General features: G+C 37.7%; 1 protein-coding gene across 1 annotated transcript in view; it reads left to right on the top strand.

The window, feature by feature from the left end:
• The first annotated feature begins 416 nt into the window (after positions 1–416).
• The window catches only part of LOC138691391 (uncharacterized), a 45,832-nt gene continuing 22,907 nt past the window's right edge, over positions 417–23,341 (top strand). The window contains exons 1-6 of the mRNA XM_069813304.1: positions 417–518; positions 5,414–5,585; positions 10,034–10,156; positions 13,204–13,332; positions 16,961–17,111; positions 19,159–19,557. Coding sequence (XP_069669405.1) covers positions 417–518; positions 5,414–5,585; positions 10,034–10,156; positions 13,204–13,332; positions 16,961–17,111; positions 19,159–19,557 — 1,076 coding nt within the window. The remainder of the gene's footprint in view (positions 519–5,413; positions 5,586–10,033; positions 10,157–13,203; positions 13,333–16,960; positions 17,112–19,158; positions 19,558–23,341) is intronic.

Raw genomic sequence — 23,341 nt, 5'->3', positions numbered from 1 at the left:
TTTTCTTGTTTTGATGCATACTATCACCTCTTAAAATATTGGATACTTTTTTAACACCCTGTATATATTCTCATGAAAGACAGAGATAAACAGAAACTGATTAAATTGGAGAAGTAAGAGAGATAGAAGGAAGACTGAAAGAAAGAAGTTAAAACATAAATAGTACGTATATAACTAGAACAGAAATTGTGCACAAGAAATGCGAAGAAGTTGTACTGAAGAAGGATACAGAAGGAACATGAATATGGAGCGTGGATGTAGGTATCGTATAGCGAAAGGAAGAGGAGACAGAGGGAGAGAAGAATAATTAGAGTGGGGAAGCAAGGAAACAGGAATTGTCGCATTTGCAAACTCGCGAATTTACTGCACAAAGTTGGCTGCAGGCAATTAAGATCGGTGCTGGAGATAGAACTCTAATGAAGTGGACCACCCGGCTGCAGGTGCCGAGCGTGGGAACAGCGACTGATCTCGAGGCGCTGACGACTGTGGTCACAGTTCCTCCACACGCTTTGCGAGCCGTAGCATTTCCTCTCTGAGGGCTCGGCTTCGATTTTAATACAGAAGCATAAGGTATCACGTATGCCTTGTACTATTTAGGGTGTTATTTGAAGCGATTGCCTTGCGCTGTGCTGACGGCGTGACCAGGAATTCTGTTACTTCTTAAAATCAATTGCTGGTTAACAGTCTGAAAGAATATGTTGAGTAACAGTGTTCATAAATAATATAATAATAATAATAATAATAATAATAATAATAATAATAATAGTTTGAATACATCTTAAGTCTGATTAGTGAAATATGTTACTAGTCAGCGATGTAGATCTATGTAGGCCAGTGATCGCCAAAAGCAGTGTCGCGACACATGCCCCTGTCTCCACTCAAGCGTAACCATGACATTGTATCTCCACCAGTGGCGGCTGATTGACTGAGGCAAGTGAGGCCGGGCCTCAGTCACTTGGCTTAACTGAAATCAAATTTTGTTTTTATGTAATGTAGGCCTATTAGTTATTTGAATGAAGCATATATCGCTGTAGAAGCATTTGAAAACTTTGTGATGTAGATAGACCTGTTTTGCAGTAAAATTTGTTCCTGAGGCCAGGATCGCTCGTGCCGGGTCTGCTTCTGGATTTTCATTTATCTTCGCGGGCTTTAGACGTTGAGCTTTAAACGTTGTAACTGAGGCACAATTCGTCTGGCCTGGTCAGGTTTCACTCCTCTCAACCATGGGCCGGTCTCAAGGGTAGAGTGGGGTGGGAATAGGGTGACTTGTCTTCCTAAATAGGCCATAAATAACAAACATTCCAGCTCTTTGGCAGGCAGAGACCCACACTATTCTCTGATCTTATGTCTTACTTTATGACTTAAGAGAGGGTGTTGTACTATTGTACTTCGCGTAGTGAATCTGGGCCAGTGTTGTTATGTAGTTCGGCAAAAATATAAACAGAAACAAATGCCAGAAATAATGCTGGTGTAGTTAATTCATTGTTAGAGTGTTCTTTTTCGAGAAGAAATAATATTGAAAGAAAGGAATTTTTAAATAAAGAGAGAGCCGACCGAGATACCTACGACATCGCTGACAATTTTTCTGACAGATAATCTTAAAACGGGAGTTTCTATTGCATCCTGGTATGGGCAACATAAATGGTTAATTGGTAATGTGGTGCAAAATAAACTTCTCTGTTGGCCTTATTTGTTGCTGTCAAAGGAAAAAAATAAAAAGAAAAGAAAGAAAGGGAAATTTCAATACATAATATGGGTTGCTTCATCACACTGAAACAATCACTGAAACTCGCAGCATAACAGCTTATTTGGTGAGTGAAATTATTTTTCATTACTAGTAATAATAATAGACTAATAATAATAATAATAATAATAATAATAATAATAATAATAATAATAATATCTACAGTAATAATGATATTAATAATATAACAACAATAATAATTAATATCATAAATAAACATTTTCTATCGGAGGCACTTAAACTAGTTGCATCTGGCCTCACCGAGGATTTGGATCACCGGCCGCTACTGATCTCTACCCTCTGTTTACAGCTATCACTTTTTTTTTAATTCTCTTCACATTAAAATAACACAGTTTTGTAATTATTTCTGCAACAAATTATGCAATAAGAAGTAAACGGAACTTATGATCACTTCGATATAAATAAAGACATTATCAGCAGCGGACGTAGCATGTAATGTTACAAGTGTGTAGGATAATATGTTTTGATGTCTTTTCGAAAACAGATAGTAAGTAAAAAGTTAATTTTAAGGAGCATGGAAGGAAAAGTGTTTATTTTGTGCAGATGGCAAAAATATGAGATACTTAATTTGTTGTAAAATTTTAAATGAAGTATAAAAGAACAATGTACGTTGTCATTATTTTTCTTGTTATGAAGACTACCACGCCCTTACCTGTAACTTGAATAATAAACGAACAATAAAAAGTAACGGCTTCTATGTCTTAATCGGGGTAAAACACATCGACGTTTTTTTCGACGTATGTAATGTAATTTGAATATTTCATTAATAAATAAACAATAAAAGGTATTGGCTTCTATGTTTAATCGGTGTAAAATACTTCCACGTTTTTTTTTTCTACGTATGAGTGCAATTTGAATACTTCATTAATAAATAAACAATAAAAAATATCGGCTTCTATGTCTTAATAGGAGTAAAATACTTCCACGTTTTTTTTTAAGTATGTAGTGTAATTTACAACTTCGTGACCAGCCTGGTACGTTTTTCTAATTTCAAATATCTGCTTATGTAAAGTATACGCTCTTTCTATGGTAAATAAGAAAATTAATTTATTTTATTCTATTAATAGTACAAAAATAATTAATAGGAGGATAAAAAAATTAACATGGAAAAAAGTGTGTATAGTTAATAGTAGAAGAATATTATATTGCTTTCGTTTTTTTGGTCACAGTTCGTCTCTGCACTGTTATTCACTGCATTACCTGAGGAAATAACCACTCCATCCCTCTCCCTGCGATAGTGGTGTGCGGGTTGCATTTCTATTACGTCACAATTTCGTGGTGTTTGGCAACCACTAATGTAGGCTAATAGAGGGGGAAAGGAACTGGCCTCACTACTCCATTATCTTCTGGCTTAGTTGCCTCATGAATGATGCCTTATTGGTGTCACGAGGTTCAATCCTGTCTTCGGACAGTTGGCTAAACAATAATAATAATAATAATAATAATAATAATAATAATAATAATAATAATAATAATATTTTTGTCGGCATTTTCCACATTTCACTGGTTTACCATTGTACTCACAGTGCACAGTTTTGTCGAGTGCGCTACTCCGTCGGACAGGTGGCAGGCCTATAGCAGGGAGATGTTTAGTCAACTGTGCGAAGACAGGTCTAAACCTCACAAGTGATACGAACAAGGCACCACTCATAAAACAACTAGGCCAGGAGATAATGGGATAGAATGCCCTTCCATTGCATACATCGCCGATTAGCTACATAATACTAATCAGACTTCAGATGTATACAAACAATTGTTCTTCCTCTGTCACATATCGTCAAATGAGGTGTACTGCGTGATATTAGATGTACAGTCTTAGAAAAAAGTTTTGTTGCACAGGTTACAAGTTCCAGAAAGGAGGTAGTGCGCATGACCAGACATACAATGAAACAAAACTAATTGTATTGCCTACCTCAACTAGTTTTTCTCTTATGAACCAGGTCACCCGTCCTCTGTTCATGCGCACTACCTCCTTTCTGGGACTTACGAAGTATCTGTGCAACAAAACTTTTTTTCTAAGTCTGTAGGGTAAGGTTGCCTAATTCCGTGACATATTTAATAAAGTCTATATTTATGCCAAAATTGTACTAAAAATTTTCAAATAACACCTAAATGATGTTATTTGGACCTTTAGCTACAGTTTTTACAACATTCAGTGTTAACAGTTTCACAAGTTTGATATATAATATATGATTCTTCATTGTTATACAGTGGCTCCTAAAACCGTGACAGGGATCCAAATTCCGTGATAGTGATTTCCTAATTCCGTGATACTGAAATAATCCTCATTAACTGCTCAGAAAACAAACGTGTATTTGGAAAAACACTTTAAAGTCATGGAATATTGTTTTCATATGGATTAAGAAAGAAATTATAACATATAAAAAGGGCCTAAGTGACAAATTTCATAGAAAATATTTGTAAAACTACAGGAATAAATATTACATATTAATATATTATAAACAAAATAAACTAAAAGTTAAATTCAATACAAAATTGAATTTGAATAAATTGAATTATAACACAATTATTTCTCATTATTTATATTACTAACAACAGGAGTAATTAAGTTAAATATATGCTCTATTATTTTATTATAATTATAATTGATGTTTTCTATAACTTATTTCTATTATTATTATTTCAACGAAGTATTTTCTTTCATAGACATTAATTTTCACAATTTAGCGTTAGCATCACTTGTCGAGTGAGCCAGGAAGAAGAAATATGAAAATAAATCTGAAAATGGGAAAGCTCCATTAGCATTGTTATTGCCACACAATGTTTAAATAATCATAGACATTGATTCAACTGACTTTAATCTACAGTAATATATCATTTTTATAATGCTATATTAATTCTTACCTCAAATATAAAATATTTCTTCAGGAGCGGTCACAAGAAAAATAAACACTTACTGGTCAACCAACTTTCACTGAACAAAAGCTTCTGCAGTCGACTGCTTCTATTCAAAAGGCGGATAGTCAATAGAATTGAAAAGAAGACATCTTCTGGCATCTGTTAGGTATTTCAAAAACTTAAAAGTCAGAGACTACAACTTCATGGCATTCAATTTAAATTTTATCACGAAATTAAGCACCTTTACCCTACATTTCAGCCAGAACCAGGATGATAAATGAGAAGTGATGATGAAGGATTAATGAGCATTGGGTAGGAGTCGGATTGTGGCTCTTGAAATTGGTAGTCCCAACATTTACCTGGAGGGACTTGGAAAACCATAAGAAACCCAAATCAGGATAGGTGGCCCCTGGGAGCGAACCCCGACCTCTTGTGTTTCTTTCCTATTCTTTTCCCTTTCATTGTTACTTTCTCTCTTTTGTTCTTGTTCATCTTTTCCCGCATTTATTTTTAACTTCATTCTTTTCTTTTCCCTCATTTCTTCTCTGTCTCGCTCTCTCTCCCTCCCTCCCACCCTCCCTTTTCGTTCTGTTCTGTAGCGACTCCCACTCATCTCGTGGTTCTTTGAAAACGTCTCGACAGGAATAACGTTTCACATTGAATGCGGGAACCTCATTTTCCTCGTAGATCCACACGCATGACTGACATGAAGCCAGGTTTCAGGTGTTTGTTGTTGTGCATTGACATTTAGAAGCAGAAGGAAGGCAGGCTTGTCGTCGGATTTTGCAGACACCGACGCACGGACTGACAGGCGAGCAGCATGCAACTATGCTAATGACCCGCGTTCCAATACTCAAGACTAATTCCTTTGTAGCTGACGACTCGCCCAGTTTTTTCATCGACTCTGCTTTTCTCACCCAGCCATCTGGAAGAGTCGTGTCGAAAATTGCGTCACACCGAGGTATTTCGGCTTTAATTGTGCGTGTTGTAATGAATAATTAGAGGGGTAGCACGCATGAAACCACCCCTTCAAACTGCTAATTCCTTACCCTTTTTATTTGGAAGCTTTTACAACTCGGGTTTGTTGGGGAAGAAAAGCAGTTTTTTAAGTTTCAATAAATTCCCCCTCACTCAGTCGTACGAAAGGCATGCGCGACGCTCGTTATTTGAGATGCAATTTTTCACTTTCTGGTTTCAATTCTGCAATGCTTTCCCTTTATAGGGATGCCCAAACTCTTGCGTTTAATAAATCCTGACATAACGCAGCCCAGATCATTAAAGTGGAAAGTATAGCTGACTTGCTGCATTTAGAGGCCCGGATCCATTGACTTAGGCTTACATTGTTAATAATAATAATAATAATAATAATAATAATAATAATAATAATAATAACAATCGTTGTTGTCATTGAGTGAAAAACTTCACTATAGACATTGTCAGTGTTACAATCTTACTACAATATATTTCATACATATAAAAAACATAAAATTGAATTATTAATATAATATAGCTATTTATCGAATTATACAGAGTGTTTCCGCGCTAGTATTACTAACTTTCAGGGATGATGGGGAAGGCACATGTATCAATTTGAGATAAGGAACCCTGGTCCGGAAATGACTGAGTCGAAAGTTACCAAGCAAAAGTAGTTGTGTGGAAATGAAATAATTTTATTCCTCTGTACATTTTATTTATGTGTATTTATCTGTACATCTTACACATACTGTATTCATCTGACGTTGTTTACGTTGTCTACTTACAGTATTCCATTCAATGCGCTGTCTGAGGGATGGGGACAGGAAACTGCAATAAAGCAATACAGATAGCGTAATGTGTAACGGACATGGTCGGTCCTGATACGCACGTCTGTAAATAGCAGTGAATGTGTAAAAGTTGCGGTTCCAGTCGATCAGTTCTAGTGAAATGGAGGAGTACACGAGAGCGGAATATGCAGACCTGATTTTCGAATACGGATGAGCCAATGGGAACAGTATTCAAGCTCACAGATCGTATCGGGAGGACAAGTACTCACGTAGGAGACATCCGGCCCATACCATCTTTCCACGACTGTTCCAAAGATTCAGGGAAGGAGGGCACGTGTTGCGAAATTACAGTTCTATTTCCACACAACTATTTTTGCTTATAACTTTCGACTCAGTCATTTCCGGATCAGGGTTCCTTATCTCAAATTAATTTCTGGACAGCCTATATTATCAGGCAGTACATCTCACTTGACGATATGTGTCAGAGGAAGAACAATTGAATGGTTCAGAACCATAGTGGGCCAAGCGCCGTTTACTAAAATCGTAGAAAACGAGGGTTAAAATTAAGTTATTACCATAATTCAATGGAAACATACAGCAAGTAAAATAAAGTATACACATTAAATCTAAATGATATGTCAGTCTTCATTAAACTATGGTATTCACCTAACTTTAACCCTTGCTTTCTCTGTTTTTGATAAATGGCGCTTAGCCCACTATGCTCTGAACCCTTCAATTGTTTGTATAAATCTAAAGTCTGGTTAGTGTAATATGTATCTGGTCAGCGATGTATGCTGTGAAGCAGGAAAGAACTGGCCACCCTACCTCATTGTCTCCTGGCTTAGTTGCCTCACTTGTACTTACGAGGTTCAGATCTGTCTTCGGACAACTGACTAAACAACATACATACTTACTTACATATATACATACATACATACATGCATGCATGCATGCATACATACATACATACATACATACATACATACATACATACATACATATATGTTATATGAGTGCAATTTATCTCTTAACTTGACGATGAACAAGTTAATTTATTGAGCCGTCACATATGCCCTAATATAAGTTGGCAGACATGAAATTTGTAACATTAATATTTTGCGTGAAGCATGAAGTTCATCAATGTTTAGTAAGAATTGCCGGAAGCAATCAGGTCCCCGACGTGCGCGTTGGAGCAATCTGCCCTTCTTTCCCTTCCCTTGCTCATGAATATGTTTGCTTGTTGCACCTGAGACCCACAGACATGAGTGATTTGAAAGCTGTGGTCGTCACGTGTGGCGAACGGACTTCGCTGCTGCTTCTAAACTGAAGAGGTTTGCCATCTATCGGACGATGTGAGCACTACTATTTGTCCCATGTCACAGGCTCTGCACGATCAAATCGCTATGTAAGGCTAAAAGAAGCTTTAAAGTCGCACTTCGCATTGCAGAGACCAATTTCCCGGAAAACTAGGATTTTATTCATGAACCTGTAACAAAGAGAAATACAACGACTGAAATTTCATTGCCCAATGTAATGTATTATATATTGATGGCTTGAAGTACAAATGTTGTAGATATGTTCACTTTCCAAATTTCGGAAAACCTTGAAAGAAGTGTTATTTTATAGGAATAATGCAGTGAAATATAATTATTACATTAATAATTCCCAATACAATACCGGTACTCGTAAAGAATGAAGATTTAGCTTCATGCTACCAGTGTATCACCATATCTCAATTTTGAGCAGAAATGGACATACAGTATGTGTGCTTTAAGCCATCATCATCATCATCATCATATTCGGTTTTAGGACCTCTCTTAGTCCTGTCCTGTTGGTTACAGTTCCTGGGTAACTCAGTCGGTAGAGCGTTGGCGCGCTCAGCCAAAAGTCCCAGGATCGATAACCGGCCCCGGAACAATTTTTCCCATGAAATTATTCAAGTTAGCTTCTCAGGGATTTCTAAATACTCACCACTAACACAAAGTAATACAATATACAATGCAATACAATTGGCAAACATTTACCATTTTAAATAAAAACATAACATAACACTCAGGACCCACGAAAGTTTTCTTGGTAACAAAAAAAAATTGATATAAACCAACAAAAGGACTCAAATAATTCTCACTAATCCAAGATCTGATTGTTTATAATGTTTAATGACAATTTCCTTCAGCAAAATGGGATGACAATACCTTCCTTTCCTTCTGTACGCTGTCTCATCCGTCTCTCTAAAAAGAAACCAATAGGAATCACCCATCATTGAAAGGTTTCAGTAACCTTGGTAATTGAGCTCCGTGGTAAGGATGTCTTGGTTAAAGCGTTCACCCTGTTGTAGCTACAAGCACCACAGTTTTTTGGAAAAAGTCAGGGTGAGAATGTAAAAAATTAATCTCCAGTGACATTTTACACCCCATATTCTTGTAGTTATTCAGTCACTATGAAAACATATTCCTTTGAAAACTTATTCCAAACCCAGAGTGTAACCAGCATAGCTACTAATTTACAGTACGATTATTTAGTCCTGACAGTCGCCGGCAGTGTGCGCCTGGGTCAGGCGAGTCCATTAAGTTACGCCAAGGGGTGTTCAGGTTAGTCTGTTGCCTGCAGTCAGAGCGATCGGATGTCACGCATGGTGTATAGCGATGTGTTTCCAGTACAGTTAAGCTATACTGCATTCCTGTACCGACCGCTCGCCCTTATCTCTACTCCGGAGCTCTGCCCACTACTCCTATTCCACCGGTTAAGGCGCATGCCTGCCGATCCGGAGTTGTGCTCGGACGCGGGTTCGATTCCCGCTTGGGCTGATTACCTGGTTGGGTTTTTCCGAGGTTTTCCATAACCGTAAGGCAAATGTCAGGTAATCTATGGCGAATCCTCGACCTCATCTCGCCAAATATCATCTCGCTATCACCAATTCCATCGGCGCTAAATAACCTCGTAGTTGATACAGCGTCGTTAAATAACGAAATAAACTACTCCTATTTTTATTTTATTAAGTTATTATACGACGCTGTATCAACAACTCAGGTTATTTAGCGTCTGAATGAAATGAAGGTGATAATGCCGGTGAAATGAATCCGGGGTCCAGCACCGAAAGTTACCCAGCATTTGCTCGAATTTGGTTGAGGGGAAAACCCCGGAAAAAACCTCAACCAGGTAACTTTCCCCAACCGGGATTCGAACCCGGGCCACCTAGTTTCGCGGCCAGACGTGCTGACCGTTACTCCACAGGTGTGGACAACTACTCCTATTACTTCCCCTCTTTCGCTTCATCGAGCTGTCAGGACTAAATAATCGGTCTGTATTATACAATTTTTCTGAAAAAATGAGAACAGAAAAAAATATTTAAAAATTCTAAAATATCCGAAAAACTTTACGTGATACGAAAGTTCTGAAGGCATATTCGAATTCTACTACCAAATATTGATATGAATTGATGTATCACACACCAGATGCAAAATGGCTGTCAACCAGTGAATTCTTAAATAAAATCTGAATGTTGAACCAAGTTTTCACGAGCAAGAGTGGAATAGTAGAGAGTTTTCGAACAAGAAATGTTCCCTAGCTCTAGGCTTACGAATTGCATATAACTCGCATAAGCCCACATCTGCTCCACTAGATCAAAGCCAGTTATTTTATTGAGTATATTATTTTCATGTTTCAGACTGCCTCCATCTGCAGCTGTACCGAGACAGCAAGGACCGCTACAAACAGGGCCAGACCAAGGCGTCCCTGTCCCTGCAGCACTTCCTCGGAGTCGAATCCGGTAAGTGGAAGCTCCCACATCCCAGTTCCAAGTTCCAACGAAGTTTTAATGAGCTTAGAATTGCAGGAGCGGAGGAGTAGAATTTGGAGAGATGAGTTAATGGATGAGGGATCCTGTCACTGAGAACAGGCATGGGAAAAGACTTTCTGTTGGATGAAGTGTCGGCTGCATGAGTAGAAATTCGTCATTTATTAGGAACAAATTTTTATTCTATTGCCTACATTGCTTTTCTTTGCAGAATGATTTTCTTCAGTTGGACAATGCAATTTACAGGACGCTATTTTTCTGTTCCACAAATAATACCTTTAAGATGATTAATATTATTTATATTCTTCTCTATTATATTCATATTATTTAATTCTATAAATTATTTTTCTTATATTCCACTTAAATTATTAACAGAAATAATTAATATAAAAATCATAAATTAAAAATGATGGTTATTACTATTACTGCGTATTGAGAACATGTGACAGTCGTAAATTGTTAATATTATGGGTATAACATAAAATGGAGGTGATAAAGTTTGAGATTAGAGTCCTTCTAAAGCATGACTGGAAACAATATAACAGAGCTGAGCCGCGGTTCGAATAATATGTAATGTCGAGGGTGAAAGTGTTGTTAGTGAGAGTGTAGCACAACGATAGTTTCAGCGCGCGCAGTGTTGCAATAATGGAGAAGGAGACATTAAAGATTTGGAATAATGAGAATGCACGCAATGTTTTGGAAGAAAATTCACAAAAAATATACCGGTGCACGTAGGTTATCAGAAAAACTGAGTGCTTCAAAAAATAAAACACATCGCCATATTAAGATGCTTAGAAAATCATACAAAAGTTGTAGATGTATACATCATGGATTTACACCTGAACAGACTCAACGCAGACTGGATATCTGTCGTCAGCTTATCGCTAATCCCGTGAATGATAGATTTATCAGGAGAATTGTGACATTGGATGAAAAATGGGTATATTACCGCAACCCTGACATCTCGAAGTAGTATCAAAATAGCTCGATCCCCGTCAGCCTGCCAAAGTCGTCGTTAAAGAAAATCGATTCGGGCCCAAATTACTGTTATGTGTCTTGTGGAATTCTGAAGTTGTGATTCACTGGAAGGTTGTTCCAAACGGACTTGAAGTCGATGCGGATCTCTATTCTCAACAGCTAGAACGAGTTCATGAAGTCTTGAGAAGAACAATTTTGCAGTGGATATTTCAGAAACAATAAGATTTTAGAAAAAGGAACATCTTTTGGAGACCTCTGGAAAAAAACTAAGAAAGAGACTAGTGAAGTACTTCGTATGGTGTGTGGCATTGTATGGGACAGAAATATGGGCATTACGACGAAGTGAAGAGAAACGACTAGAAGCATTTAAAATATGGATAACGAGAAGAATGGATAGACAGACTAAGAAATGAAACTGTACTAGAAAGAGGGATGAAGGAAGAAGAATGCTGAAACTGATGAGGAAGATAAAAATAAATTGGTTGGGTCACTGGCTAAGAAGAAACTGTCCACTGAATAATACACTGGAAGGAATGGTGAACGGGAGAATAATTCGGGGCTGAAAAAGATATGAGATGATAGACAACATTAAGATATACTGTATAAATCGTATGCGGAGACTAAGAAGATGGCAGAAAATATGGAAGATTGATAGATAGATGGATTTATTGAGCAATATTATACATACAGATGTACTACATTATCAGAATTTTCTCTTAAATCCAATGCACGGGTCTTCTGACCGTACGTTCTGTGTAAAACAAGTCCTACAAGTCCCTCACCTATGATTAGATCCAACCACTCTCCAAAAGAACACAGAGATTAAAATGAAAATGGCAAAACAAAACACATTATATATACACTCACCCCAAAACAAACATACAAGTGTATAATTGAGTAGTTACCATTATCCTTTCGTCAGTTCGCATCACAAACTTCAACAGCTGAAGTTCTAATCTATCTCGCCTTCAAGAGGAACAATCCAGTGTTTTGTTCGCATTCTCTGTTCCCTATGAGGTCAAGACATGCAAGCGAACTCCTATTCTGAATTATCATCGAGGGTGGTAGATATTTTCTCCGGACATGTTCCGTTTTGACACAATACAATAAAATATGTCTATAGGAGTCCTTTTCCCCGCACAGTGAACAAAGGCGCTCTTCTTCGTTGACAATTTTATTACCCTTTCACGCCCCCAATCTTAGCCACGCTAAACCTGCTCTGTTCTCTTTATTACAAGAATTGAAGAATGCAGGGTCTGCAGTGAAAGAAAACTGAATGAATTTAAGATATGATCATGATGCAGTAATTAAATGTGAACGGTAGAGTACTTAAAAGAATCCTAGAAAATCTGAGCAATAATCGATATTTACAGAATAATTTTATTCGATCTGTTAATGATTGAACCCCGGTTTCTTATTGTCAGAATCTATTTGAATCCTATAGATTAAAGATCCCCTATATCCACTATCACAAATTAAAAGATTTTGACAGTAACTGGTGGCAAATAGAGGAAATTTTCAACATAACAGTGACTTTTGACAAACCTTTTGCTTTAAATTTAGTGGCTTTTTGAATTCAAACTATATAAATCATTAGAATTAATTCTTAGCAAGCAGTATTTGGCCATAACTCAGCTCTGAACAAAATGGTCTTTAGGGGATTTTGAATGTAGAGGATTCATTTATAAACTGAACTACGAATGGATCATCATAAAGAACTTCACAATGGGTACTTTAATTTCAAACACTACTTAAGTCTATGCTCTGTGATGTCATTACAAGAGATCAATATTAGTTTGAAAGTAAATGTAGAAATGTAGACTACAAAATTAATTTGAAACGATTTTCTTGCATGTCTTGTAAGGTTAAGAGAAAATGTTGAGTTCCGAGAAGTTTACAACCCTTGCAGAGCGGAGTTTGTTGTATTTGGAAGCGCTAATTTTGCAGCGAACACTCGAGAGCTCTTGTTGCCTCGAGAGCTGTTGCCTTCCTCTTGGTAGCCCAGCTCTCCTTCAGATGCCACTTGTTTCTCCTTGTTGCAGGCTTTACGTTGGACAAGGAGTCCAACACGATCGCCATTATCTGCCAGGACGTGACTGTAATTCTAGCGTTCGACACCAGAGAGCGGCTTATACAATGGCAGGTGAAGATCTCCAACAACTTGGGGGAAGGTAAGTAGGATATAGGTCAATATGTTCTGTGTCAACTGGATCTGGAGCAATTTAGTGTATCGAAAGTTATTGCCACAGTCTTCTTTCTCTATTTAAGCCCCGTTCACACGATGGGGGAATTTCTCAAAACGGGTAATTTTATTCGAATCGATTTCTTGAGGACAGCTGTGTAAACACGGTTCGAATTTTTCCCGTGTATAATGAATTTTAAGTAATGCGCGGGAAAAAATCGTGTATATACAGTCAACTCTGGATATAGTGAACTCGGTTAAAATGAACATTTGATTATAGTGAATCCAAATCGTTGGTCCCGACCCGTATACATTAAAAAATACATTAATATTTCCGTTTATAGTGAACCTTAAACATTGCTGTATCCTGAGAAATTCTTATTTGAAGTCAGACCTTCTTGTATAAAATTGAAATAATGTGTTGAGAACAACAATCTAAGTTTCTTACTCCTTTAGTTAAAGAACAGGGGTGGGATTAGTGATTCCTAGACAATGAGCTGTACTGTAAATCCAGACAACGCGTGACGACCTTGCTTCACTCCACCGTCGAAGAGTTGCCATTCTGTTCTCAGGCACACTACTCTACTGTTATTTCTAATCCTCTACCATCAAAGGATTGCCTTTTTTCTCGGAAACATTTCCATTATGACGGACAGCATTGAAGCAACGGAAAATGGAATTGCCTTCTTTTATTAAAAGGGGACGGACGTTATCTCCAGAGCATAAATGAAGGTAAGATTCCGATGTCTTTCAAGCTCCATTAACCCTCTCCCAGTTTCCATTAAGTGGCCCGGGAAATTCCAAGGCTGACTACGCAGTCACACCATAACAACGTTTGTCATTTCTACCTGATCTGTTTCTAGTGTTCGAACAGTGAATGTACTGTATAAAATGTCGGAGCGTAAAGTGTTTTCTTTGGAAAATAAGGCGAATATTAAGTGACATTGAACGTGGTCTTTTGCAAGCGGACGTGGGTCGACAGCATGGTTTAAGTAAATCAACTGTGAGTAACAGTATACAATGTAATCCATTCCACAAAAATGAACTATTTTAATTACTGTATAATATTTTATTTTCTTGTTCACAATTTCATTCATTCCTATCATTTAAGGTTAGGGGAGAGACACTTGGAATTTAGTGAACCTCGGATATAGTGAACAAAATATGAAAGTCTGCAGAGATTCAATATATCCAGAGTTGACTGTATTCTGTCAACACAAAATCGATTCAAATAAATGCCCTTTTAAACAAATTTCCGTACCGTGTGAACGGACTCTCAGACCTGTGTTTGAAAAATTGCAACGAGCGGGACATTTTTCAGTAAAACGCACGGAATAAAGCCGTTTGTGGCGCATTTCTTTAAGAAACATAATTTACACTTACGTATATTTCACCATTTTCTATCTACCTACATACAAACCTATCCATCCACCCACACACAGATCCTACTTATATCTGCCTGTCTATCTATTCATCTATGACTATACAGAATGAATCGTAAGTAATGTCATAATTTCAGGAGGATATTCTTTGAGATATTTCAAAAAGTGTTCAATAAAATTTTGCTCATTTTCGTTTCCCTTTCGAGATAAAAATTGTTTTGTATGACACATTTCATAGCGTGTTTTGGAAAAGTCATTGATTTAATTCCCAATATACAAAATCATTTTAAGAGAGCAGTGTATTATAATAAATTAATGAAATAAGTTCAGCTTTGTCCTTTAAATATGCAGAAATTTTATCCGAACAAAATTTAATATCCTATTGTAAAATTCCTTTGTAGAACAAAAGTTACATTTGTTCGGATCAAATTTCTGCATATTTAAAGGACAAAACTAAAATTTCCTCAATCATTTATCACCATAATACTCATACAGTGCTCTTTTAAGTTGACTGAATGTACTGGGAATTAAATCAATGGCTTTTCTGAAATATCTCAAAGAATAACCCCCTGAAATTAATGACATTGCTTACGATTCATCCTGTATGTCTATCTATCTATCTATCTATCTATCTATCTATCTATCTATCTATCTATCTATCTATCTATCTATCTATCTATCTATCTATCTATCTATCTATCTATCTATCTATCTATCTATCTATCTGTCTGTCTCTCTGTCTGTCTGTCTGTCTGTCTATCTGTCTGTCTATCTATCTGTCTATCTATCTATCTATCTATCTATCTATCTATCTATCTATCTATCTATCTATCTATCTATCTATCTATCTATCTATCTATCTATCTATATCTATCTATATCTATCTATCTATCTACCTACCTACCTACCTACCTACCTACCTACCTACCTACCTACCTATCTATCTATCTATCTATCTATCTATCTATCTATCTATCTATCTATCTATCTATCTATCTATCTATCTATCTATCTATCTATCTATCTATCTATCTATCTATCTATCTATCTATCTATCTATCTATCTATCTATCTATCTATCTATCTATCTATCTATCTATCTATCTATCTATGTCTGTATTTGTCAATATCTATCTAAATATCTCTCTCTGTGTCTATATGTCGATCGAAATAAGTATATCTCTATACGACCGCCCATCTATCCATCCACCTATCCATCTATACATCTATTCATCTGTATGTCTATTAAGTCTGTTTGTATATCAATCTATTATATGTTTCTTTGTGTCTCTTAAATTTTGTTTCTTGTCTTGAAGTTGGGCGGAGGTAGAACACTTCAAACCGCCCAGGTTGAAGATAAGCCTAGAATGTAACTTTTTACGTTATCTTTCTCCCTTCCTGTGTCGGTAATGCTTACTGTCTGAGCTCCAGTCTGAAACCGCGCCGTATGAGGAAGTGGGGAGCGGGGAGATATGACTCAGCAAGTATAGTACAATCTGCTGGATTCCACGTCGCATTCCTGCCGCGGTTTCAGAACTGACGCTCAAAGAGTACATCGTCGCTCAGATATTAAGGAAAACAGTATAGAAACTTGATTTTTTGTACACATTGTCTTGTTGATATCTGTAACTATTTGTTTAAATTTCATGTTTGTAGAAAGGTTCAGTATTTTAAGAGTTTTTAAATAATCAGCATATTTTCAAAGTTTTTCATCTCGCATAAATTTTAAGCATAATCTCTTAAATTTCTTTACAATACCTGTGATCTCTTTAGAAAGTTTCTATGCTCTCACACCTTTTAGTTCTATCTTGTAAAAATAGGGAAAAAATAAAACCTAATCATATTCAAAAGTATAATATTTACAGAGTGCAAACATATATCTTATTTTTTATTCGAAAAGTACTTTCTTTAAAATGAAAGTACCAACATAACTTTGTTAAATACTGTATACTTCAAAGATCATAAAGTAAAAATTTAAGCTCCCTAGCATAAAATTTGTGGAATCATTAGCAATATGAATGCAGAGAAGTGTGCAAAAAAATTGCAGGAAAATTAGTTTAAAAGTTTGCGTACATTTTAAACTTAATGAGTGCAGCTTTTTTTAAGATTGCGTAATTACACAACCTCTCCAATAGGTACACTACCAGTAAGTTCTTTCTTAACAAGTAGAATGTACGGTATATTTGCACTGTGGTGTTTTCTCAAATATTAACATAGACGTTATTTTGCCTGCAGATCAGCAGTTCCTGATCCAGATCACGTCGGCGCCCCCCAAGGCGAAGATCGCTACGGGACCTGCCCGCCTCCACATCCAGGACCAGAGGTTCTGCATCACCACGGGGGTGCCACCCCGACTCATCGGCTTCTGGGAAATCGGCCAGCTCCGGTACGTACCCACAAATTGAACATTTTTCTTCTCTCTCCCTCTTTCTCCCTGTAAAATTTCTATATTGAAGTTTGTCTTTATATAAGCAATTCCATTGTTTGCCTATTAATCCGGTGATGCATTCGAGCGTGGGTTCGATTTCCGCTTGGACTTATTACCTTGTTGAGTTTTTTTCCAAAGTTTTCCTCAAGTGTAAGGCGATTGTCAGGTAATTACATGGCAAATCCTCGGTCTCATCTCGCCAAATACCATCTCGCTATCGCCAATTTCATCGACGCTGAATCTCTTAGTAGTTGATACAGCGTCGTTAAATAGCAGAATAAGAAGAAAAACTACTTTGAGACTTGCTGCATTGCATTAATGTAAATAACTATAAGTGATTTGAGAGACTAAGTATGTATTACTCACAAAGTATTTATTGCACAAAAATGAAATTTGAAAGCTATTAACGAATACTTAAAATAGCTTTTCTCAGTATTTATTGATATTTAATATATAAGCTTTCCTCGTCCTTTCGGCATCATATCTAATCCCCATTTCAGTTTGGTTGATAGGCCTTCCCCTCTACTCACACTCTTTTTAACATCCGTGAAGAGGAAGATGCTATTGTCCATCTCACTAACGTTCGACTAATTGGCTTTGAACATAGTGAAAATTCTTATTATTGAAAATATTTACAGGAAATCTGTATTTAGAGAGTCTATACTAAGCGTTTATATTGCATTTTATTGTTGTTTATATCAACTGGCACATTAAAAAGCTACTGAGAGCAGAAGATAAATGTTTTTTTCACCGCTAGTTGCTACTCTATAGCATACACAATAGGACAATCTATACTGTCACTCCCCCCTGACTTCATAATACAAACTAACATTCCTTAATATAATTATTAGTTGAAAATAATGTAAGAACGGCATTAAAATATAGTCACACATGTAATTGTTAAACATCTGTGTCACTGTATTTTATATCCACTTATGTACTTTATTTAATATTTTATTTTCTTGTGTTTAGAACTTGGGGGGGGGGGTGCAGGTATAAAAGCTTTTCCCCAACCATAAGACAAATGTCAGGTAATCTGTTGGCGAATCCTCGGCCTCACTTCATCTCACTACATCTCGCCAAAAAAATGTAAAAATTGAAATTATAAAAATATTGTAAAAATTGTAATTGTAATCTTGTAAAATTTTGACTTGTTCCACATCTGAAAGCTTCATTGATAATATAAGATCTGTGGAATACAATAAATGAAATGAAATGAAAAATGAAAAAAGGCCCCATTGCCCTCTTTCACTTTGTATAACGAACTCTATAACGGCTGAAGCTGATAAGTGGAAGAAATGTCTTTGACAGGCTCTTGAAAATGACATTGATTTGATTATTGTCTCATTTTGCATAAAATATACTTACAATTACTCAACTCATCCACAGACATTCTGCATCGTTCAACATATCTTTAAGTAAACAAAGTAATCACAATGTACAAGTCTGTATTGCTATGAGCGTATTCCGAATCTCAGCGCTGAGCAATCTGATGGCATCACGGTGTTCCAAATTTCACCGATGGAGTCACTGATGCTCCACCGGTGTCGCACCGATGCCATCAGCTTGCAGAGGTGGTGGCAGTCTCCATCAGCCACCATCAGTGAATCTGATTGGTTCTTGTATAGGACGGGAATTAGCAGACGAATGAATCGTGCACTGTTGTGTCATGGCGGTGTGTTCTGCTTTGGTTCTGCTGTATTGTTTGATGAGCACAACGTAAAAACAATATGTTAATGGCTTATGAGCGAACATGTCAACGGACCCGTTATTACTACCGGTTCAAGAAATAAATTATTTATGCTCTCTTTTCTTTGAACGAGATGGCAGTACGAAAATTTCGCAAATCTTGCTAGCGTAGCACAGACAACAACTTGTACAGTCGCCATGATAGCCATCGATCCTTCCAGCAGTTTTGTTCCTTATTTCGCTGCAACGTGACGTTATTGATGCCACCGGACCGGTGAGATTCGGAATACGCTGTATGTCTTTGATGCTGTTTCAGACGGTACGGTGTGGTGGAGGGGCGGTTCTGTTTCGAGGGTGGCTCTCGCTGCGGCAAGGGTGAGGGTCTGCACGTGTGCGTCACGGACCAGGGCGAGGAAATCACGCAGACATTTCAGCTGGCGGCGCAGGGGAAGCTCGCCACCCGGCGGCGGCCCGTGTCCCGCAAGATGTCCGCGATGGACAGTCCCCGCAAGCAGCTGCACTCGCGGGCCGAGACGCGGCATTCGGATCTCAGCTGCGCAGAGTCCTTCCAGCAGCAGGTGCTGCCCCCTGGCGACATGACGCGCAGCCTGTTTTGCGGCAGCGAGGCTGAGCCCTGCTGCGGCTGCTCGACCACTGAGAGCGTCCACGACGCGTCGAGGCACCCCAGCGCGGAGGACCTGCTGTGCCCCTGCAGGTAAAATTAACTTCATAACCAGATAATCGTAACATTAACACTTTGCACAAATGCATCTATCGATATGTCGTGTTTTGCTCGTACTAAATACCATGGAGACAAACATATCAGCTATAAATACTCCATGCAGGGTTGCCACCTTTCATTTTCAGGAGTAGAGACACAGTTTGGAGATTCTTATCAATAAGTGCTATGCAATAAAAACGTACATGGGTTGGATAAAAAGTAATGGCAACAGTTCGATATTTCTGACATGGCTTTATTCATAAGGATACATCATTTACGTATCTTAAATATAGTCGCCCCCCCCTTATTTATCATCTTTTGCCAAATGTTTGGAAGGCGTCGTACACCATCAGCGCGTCCATCTTTGTTGATGTTCCGTATTGACCGCCCTATAACACGAATAAGTTCATCTCTGGTATTGTACCGGGTCCCTTGCAGTGGTTCTTCACTTTGGCGAAGAGATCGTAATCGCATGGACTCATATCGGGTGAGTACGGAGGATGTTCCATAATCTCCCATTGCCAGCGACGCAAGAGGTCCTTGACAGCAGCAGCGGTATGACTCTTTGCATTATCCTGAAGAATTATGGGGTTCTATACCCCCCAAGTGTCGTCGTTTTCTCCTGAGGGCTGGACGAAGGTGGTGCTGCAGGAACCTGCAGTAGTAGTAGTCCGCGTTTACCGTCTGCCTTGGAGGTACAGCGTGGTGCAGTATTACCCCATCAATGTCATGCGCCACAATGAACATCACTTTCACAGCACTTCCAACAAGGCCTTCCCGAAACGCTTTAACCCATCGTGCCACTGTGCGATATGGCAACGCTGCATCGCCACATGCTTCACGCAGTCCCTGAAAATATTCTTGTGCACTACGACCTCGTGCCACTTCAATTTTGATCCAGGAACGTTGCTCTAGTTTTGTAAACATGATCTTAGGGCGCTCGCACTATCCCTATCAAAGTCAACGTTCTACACACTGCAGTAGATTGACAGAGTACTGTCGCCGCTGGCTACACTAACTCATCTAACAGTCCTTGTTCATGTCCATACAGCTGGAAACTCTCGAACGCACCATTGTCACGTGACAGCAGTGTTGCCATTACTTTTTATCCAACCTATGTGGTTAAATATCGTATTTCAAATAGCTGTATTAGTAAGTTTTATTTAATAGTGCTTTCAATCTTAGATATTATTCAGTTGAAATTCAAAGTAGGAGAGAAGTAGCCGATAAAGGTCGCCTAGTGCTCTGTTCTTTTACGTTTTATAAAAATATAGGAAATAAATTACATCTAGCTACAATAAGATTATTTAGTAGCTGTCCCGCAGCCAACAATAACTGTATATCAAAAAGGTCGGGCCACACTCCGAGAATGTTGGCCGATGAAGCTTGGCTATTAATATAGAAAAGTGTTTAGACTTCGTTGCTTTCTTGAACATTTCTGGACGAGGTTACTCGGTCTTTACTCGCGTAGTCTAATGAGCTCTGATCCCTTAACTACAAGAAAGGGATATACGCCCCTCTCCACTCGCTCCGACACGGCTAACGTCTTGGGTAACCCTGCCCTGCTGGTGCAAAACAGTGGTTCAGAAGCAGCTCTGTGACATCTCTCCTATGTGGTACGTATTAGATTACGTTCATTTTCCCCTTCAAAATTTCTGTAGGCTTTTTCAATTTAACGGCTACAAACGGAGTGAGACAAGTAGCCAATTGGTTTGGAGCTCATATATTTTTTTCTTTACAGCCCCAAATTCCCTTGTAGGATGCTAGTTTGCGTGGCTTTTAGTTGTTTTTGTTCCCTTTATCATCATTTCGTCGTGTGAATGCAAGAACTAGGTAACTCGAAATTTGCGTTTTTTATTTACCTCTTTTATAGCATAGCAAAAATCGCACAAAATGTAATGCAAGAACTTGGTAACTGATCGAACGATACCAGCGACATCTATTTTCCAATATAACAAATGGATGAATGAAAACGAGACATATTCCTTAATGCAATAAATAAGTAAATAGGCAATGTCACAAAATATGAAAAATCAAGTTACCTAGTTCTTGCATTCACACGTCGATTTGATTTCGTGTGCAGCCATATTGCGGGGTGACTAATCTATATTTTTGTTCAAGTGCGTATGTTTAAATCTGAATTAAGAGCTTGCTGTACTACAGTTTTGTTCAAATGTATGTATTTTGTGTATGTATCATTTGTTTTCAGGTCATTAAAGTGTATTACGCATGCTAATTAGTTGAAGTGTTTATTTATTTTGTAATAATAAACTGTCAGAGCAAAAAAGTGTTGTTTGAAGATATAATTGTTAGTTTTGGATGGTAAAGTTCGCACTTCATCCGTCTGACACTTTTAAAATTAATTATCGGAGGTACCTACTCACACATACTGTTAGTTATAATATATTGATTTGAGGAAGCTATTGAACCCAGGAAAATAAGATCATTCATCTGTTCACGCAGATGATTATGGTAATGAGAAGGAGGAAGAGAAAGAGGGAAAGAAAGATATTTTCGCACCTCTCTTTTCTTTAGATTTTTTTCAGCCTTTCAAAAGAAAGCCATTATTTCTACGCATTAAAAACTGAGGTTATAGAAATGTATTTACGGATTACTTAACATAGAGACGTTGTTTTAAAGCTTTGAATGAAATTTCTCCCAATTATAAACGGCTGCTATTTAACATGAAATGCCCCTTTATGAGCAAAACAATAAGACATAATTAGACGAACAAGAGTCGAGCATATCGATTAGTTACACAGCTCAGTGTTAGTCTGTGTGGATTCAAGTGCAACTTTTAGCATTGATGTTATGCGTAGTCTGAAATATGAATAAAACTCTTTCATTTGCGAGTCCTTCTCAAAGCCTTTAATACGTAAAGTGCTTTGAGCGCGTGTTGGCAGAGAGACGGCGGGCGTTTTGTCCACGCGAAACAAAGAGCGTTGTGCAAGGAGAAACGCGAAAGCGCGCGTCGATGAGCTGCTGAAGCCGTCGCCCAGGGCAAAGATTCACGTGTGTCTTGAACTGGACAAAATGTACCGGTCTTTCAATTCATAGCCCAAGGTACAATTTCCGTGGTTGATAGCACAGCATAATTATTTTCCTTCATATTTCAGAATTTAGTGTTTACCAAACAAAAACCAGTGGTAGACCTATACTTAATAAAATACAACCAACAGATACTATGAAAAACACAGTTTCAATTTAACCTCAACCAATCAACAAGCAAAAAGGATAGCAATGTTCTAGTACTATCCGGCAATGCGAACTTTCGACTTGGTCTTGTAGGTCAAGGTTCTGCAGTCGACCAAGTGTCCGTTTATGTTACGATACGATGACGTCACAGAGTTGTACATATTTTCCGCAAGTTCGCTTCGTCGGGTGGTACTTAAATAATAACAACATAAAATAATAAACAACATACTTTTGGATGCAACAAAAATGTTTACAAATGAAGTAAATTTGACAACTTAAATCAGAAAGTGATGCATTAATAAAAATGAGTTAATGTGAAAACAAATTGAAGCCAGAAATCCAGACGATTACCCGTGACTGCAGGACTGATCTCAATGCAGAGAAGAAACCTTATAAAAGGTGACATCGGGCAATAACAGAAATATTTGGATACTAACAGAGAGAAAAGCTTTAATGCAACAAGTATGACCTATAAAAATCGAGAAATAATAGGTAAAATATGCTTGAACATTACCAAGCAAATACAAAATATGAATTATCTACATGAACGATCTACATTCATTGGAGACCATCACATATTGCG

The sequence above is a fragment of the Periplaneta americana genome, chromosome 16 (assembly GCF_040183065.1).
Source record: "Periplaneta americana isolate PAMFEO1 chromosome 16, P.americana_PAMFEO1_priV1, whole genome shotgun sequence".
NCBI classification, from domain to species: Eukaryota; Metazoa; Arthropoda; class Insecta; order Blattodea; family Blattidae; genus Periplaneta; species Periplaneta americana.
This window is presented reverse-complemented; position numbering and strand designations above follow the sequence as displayed.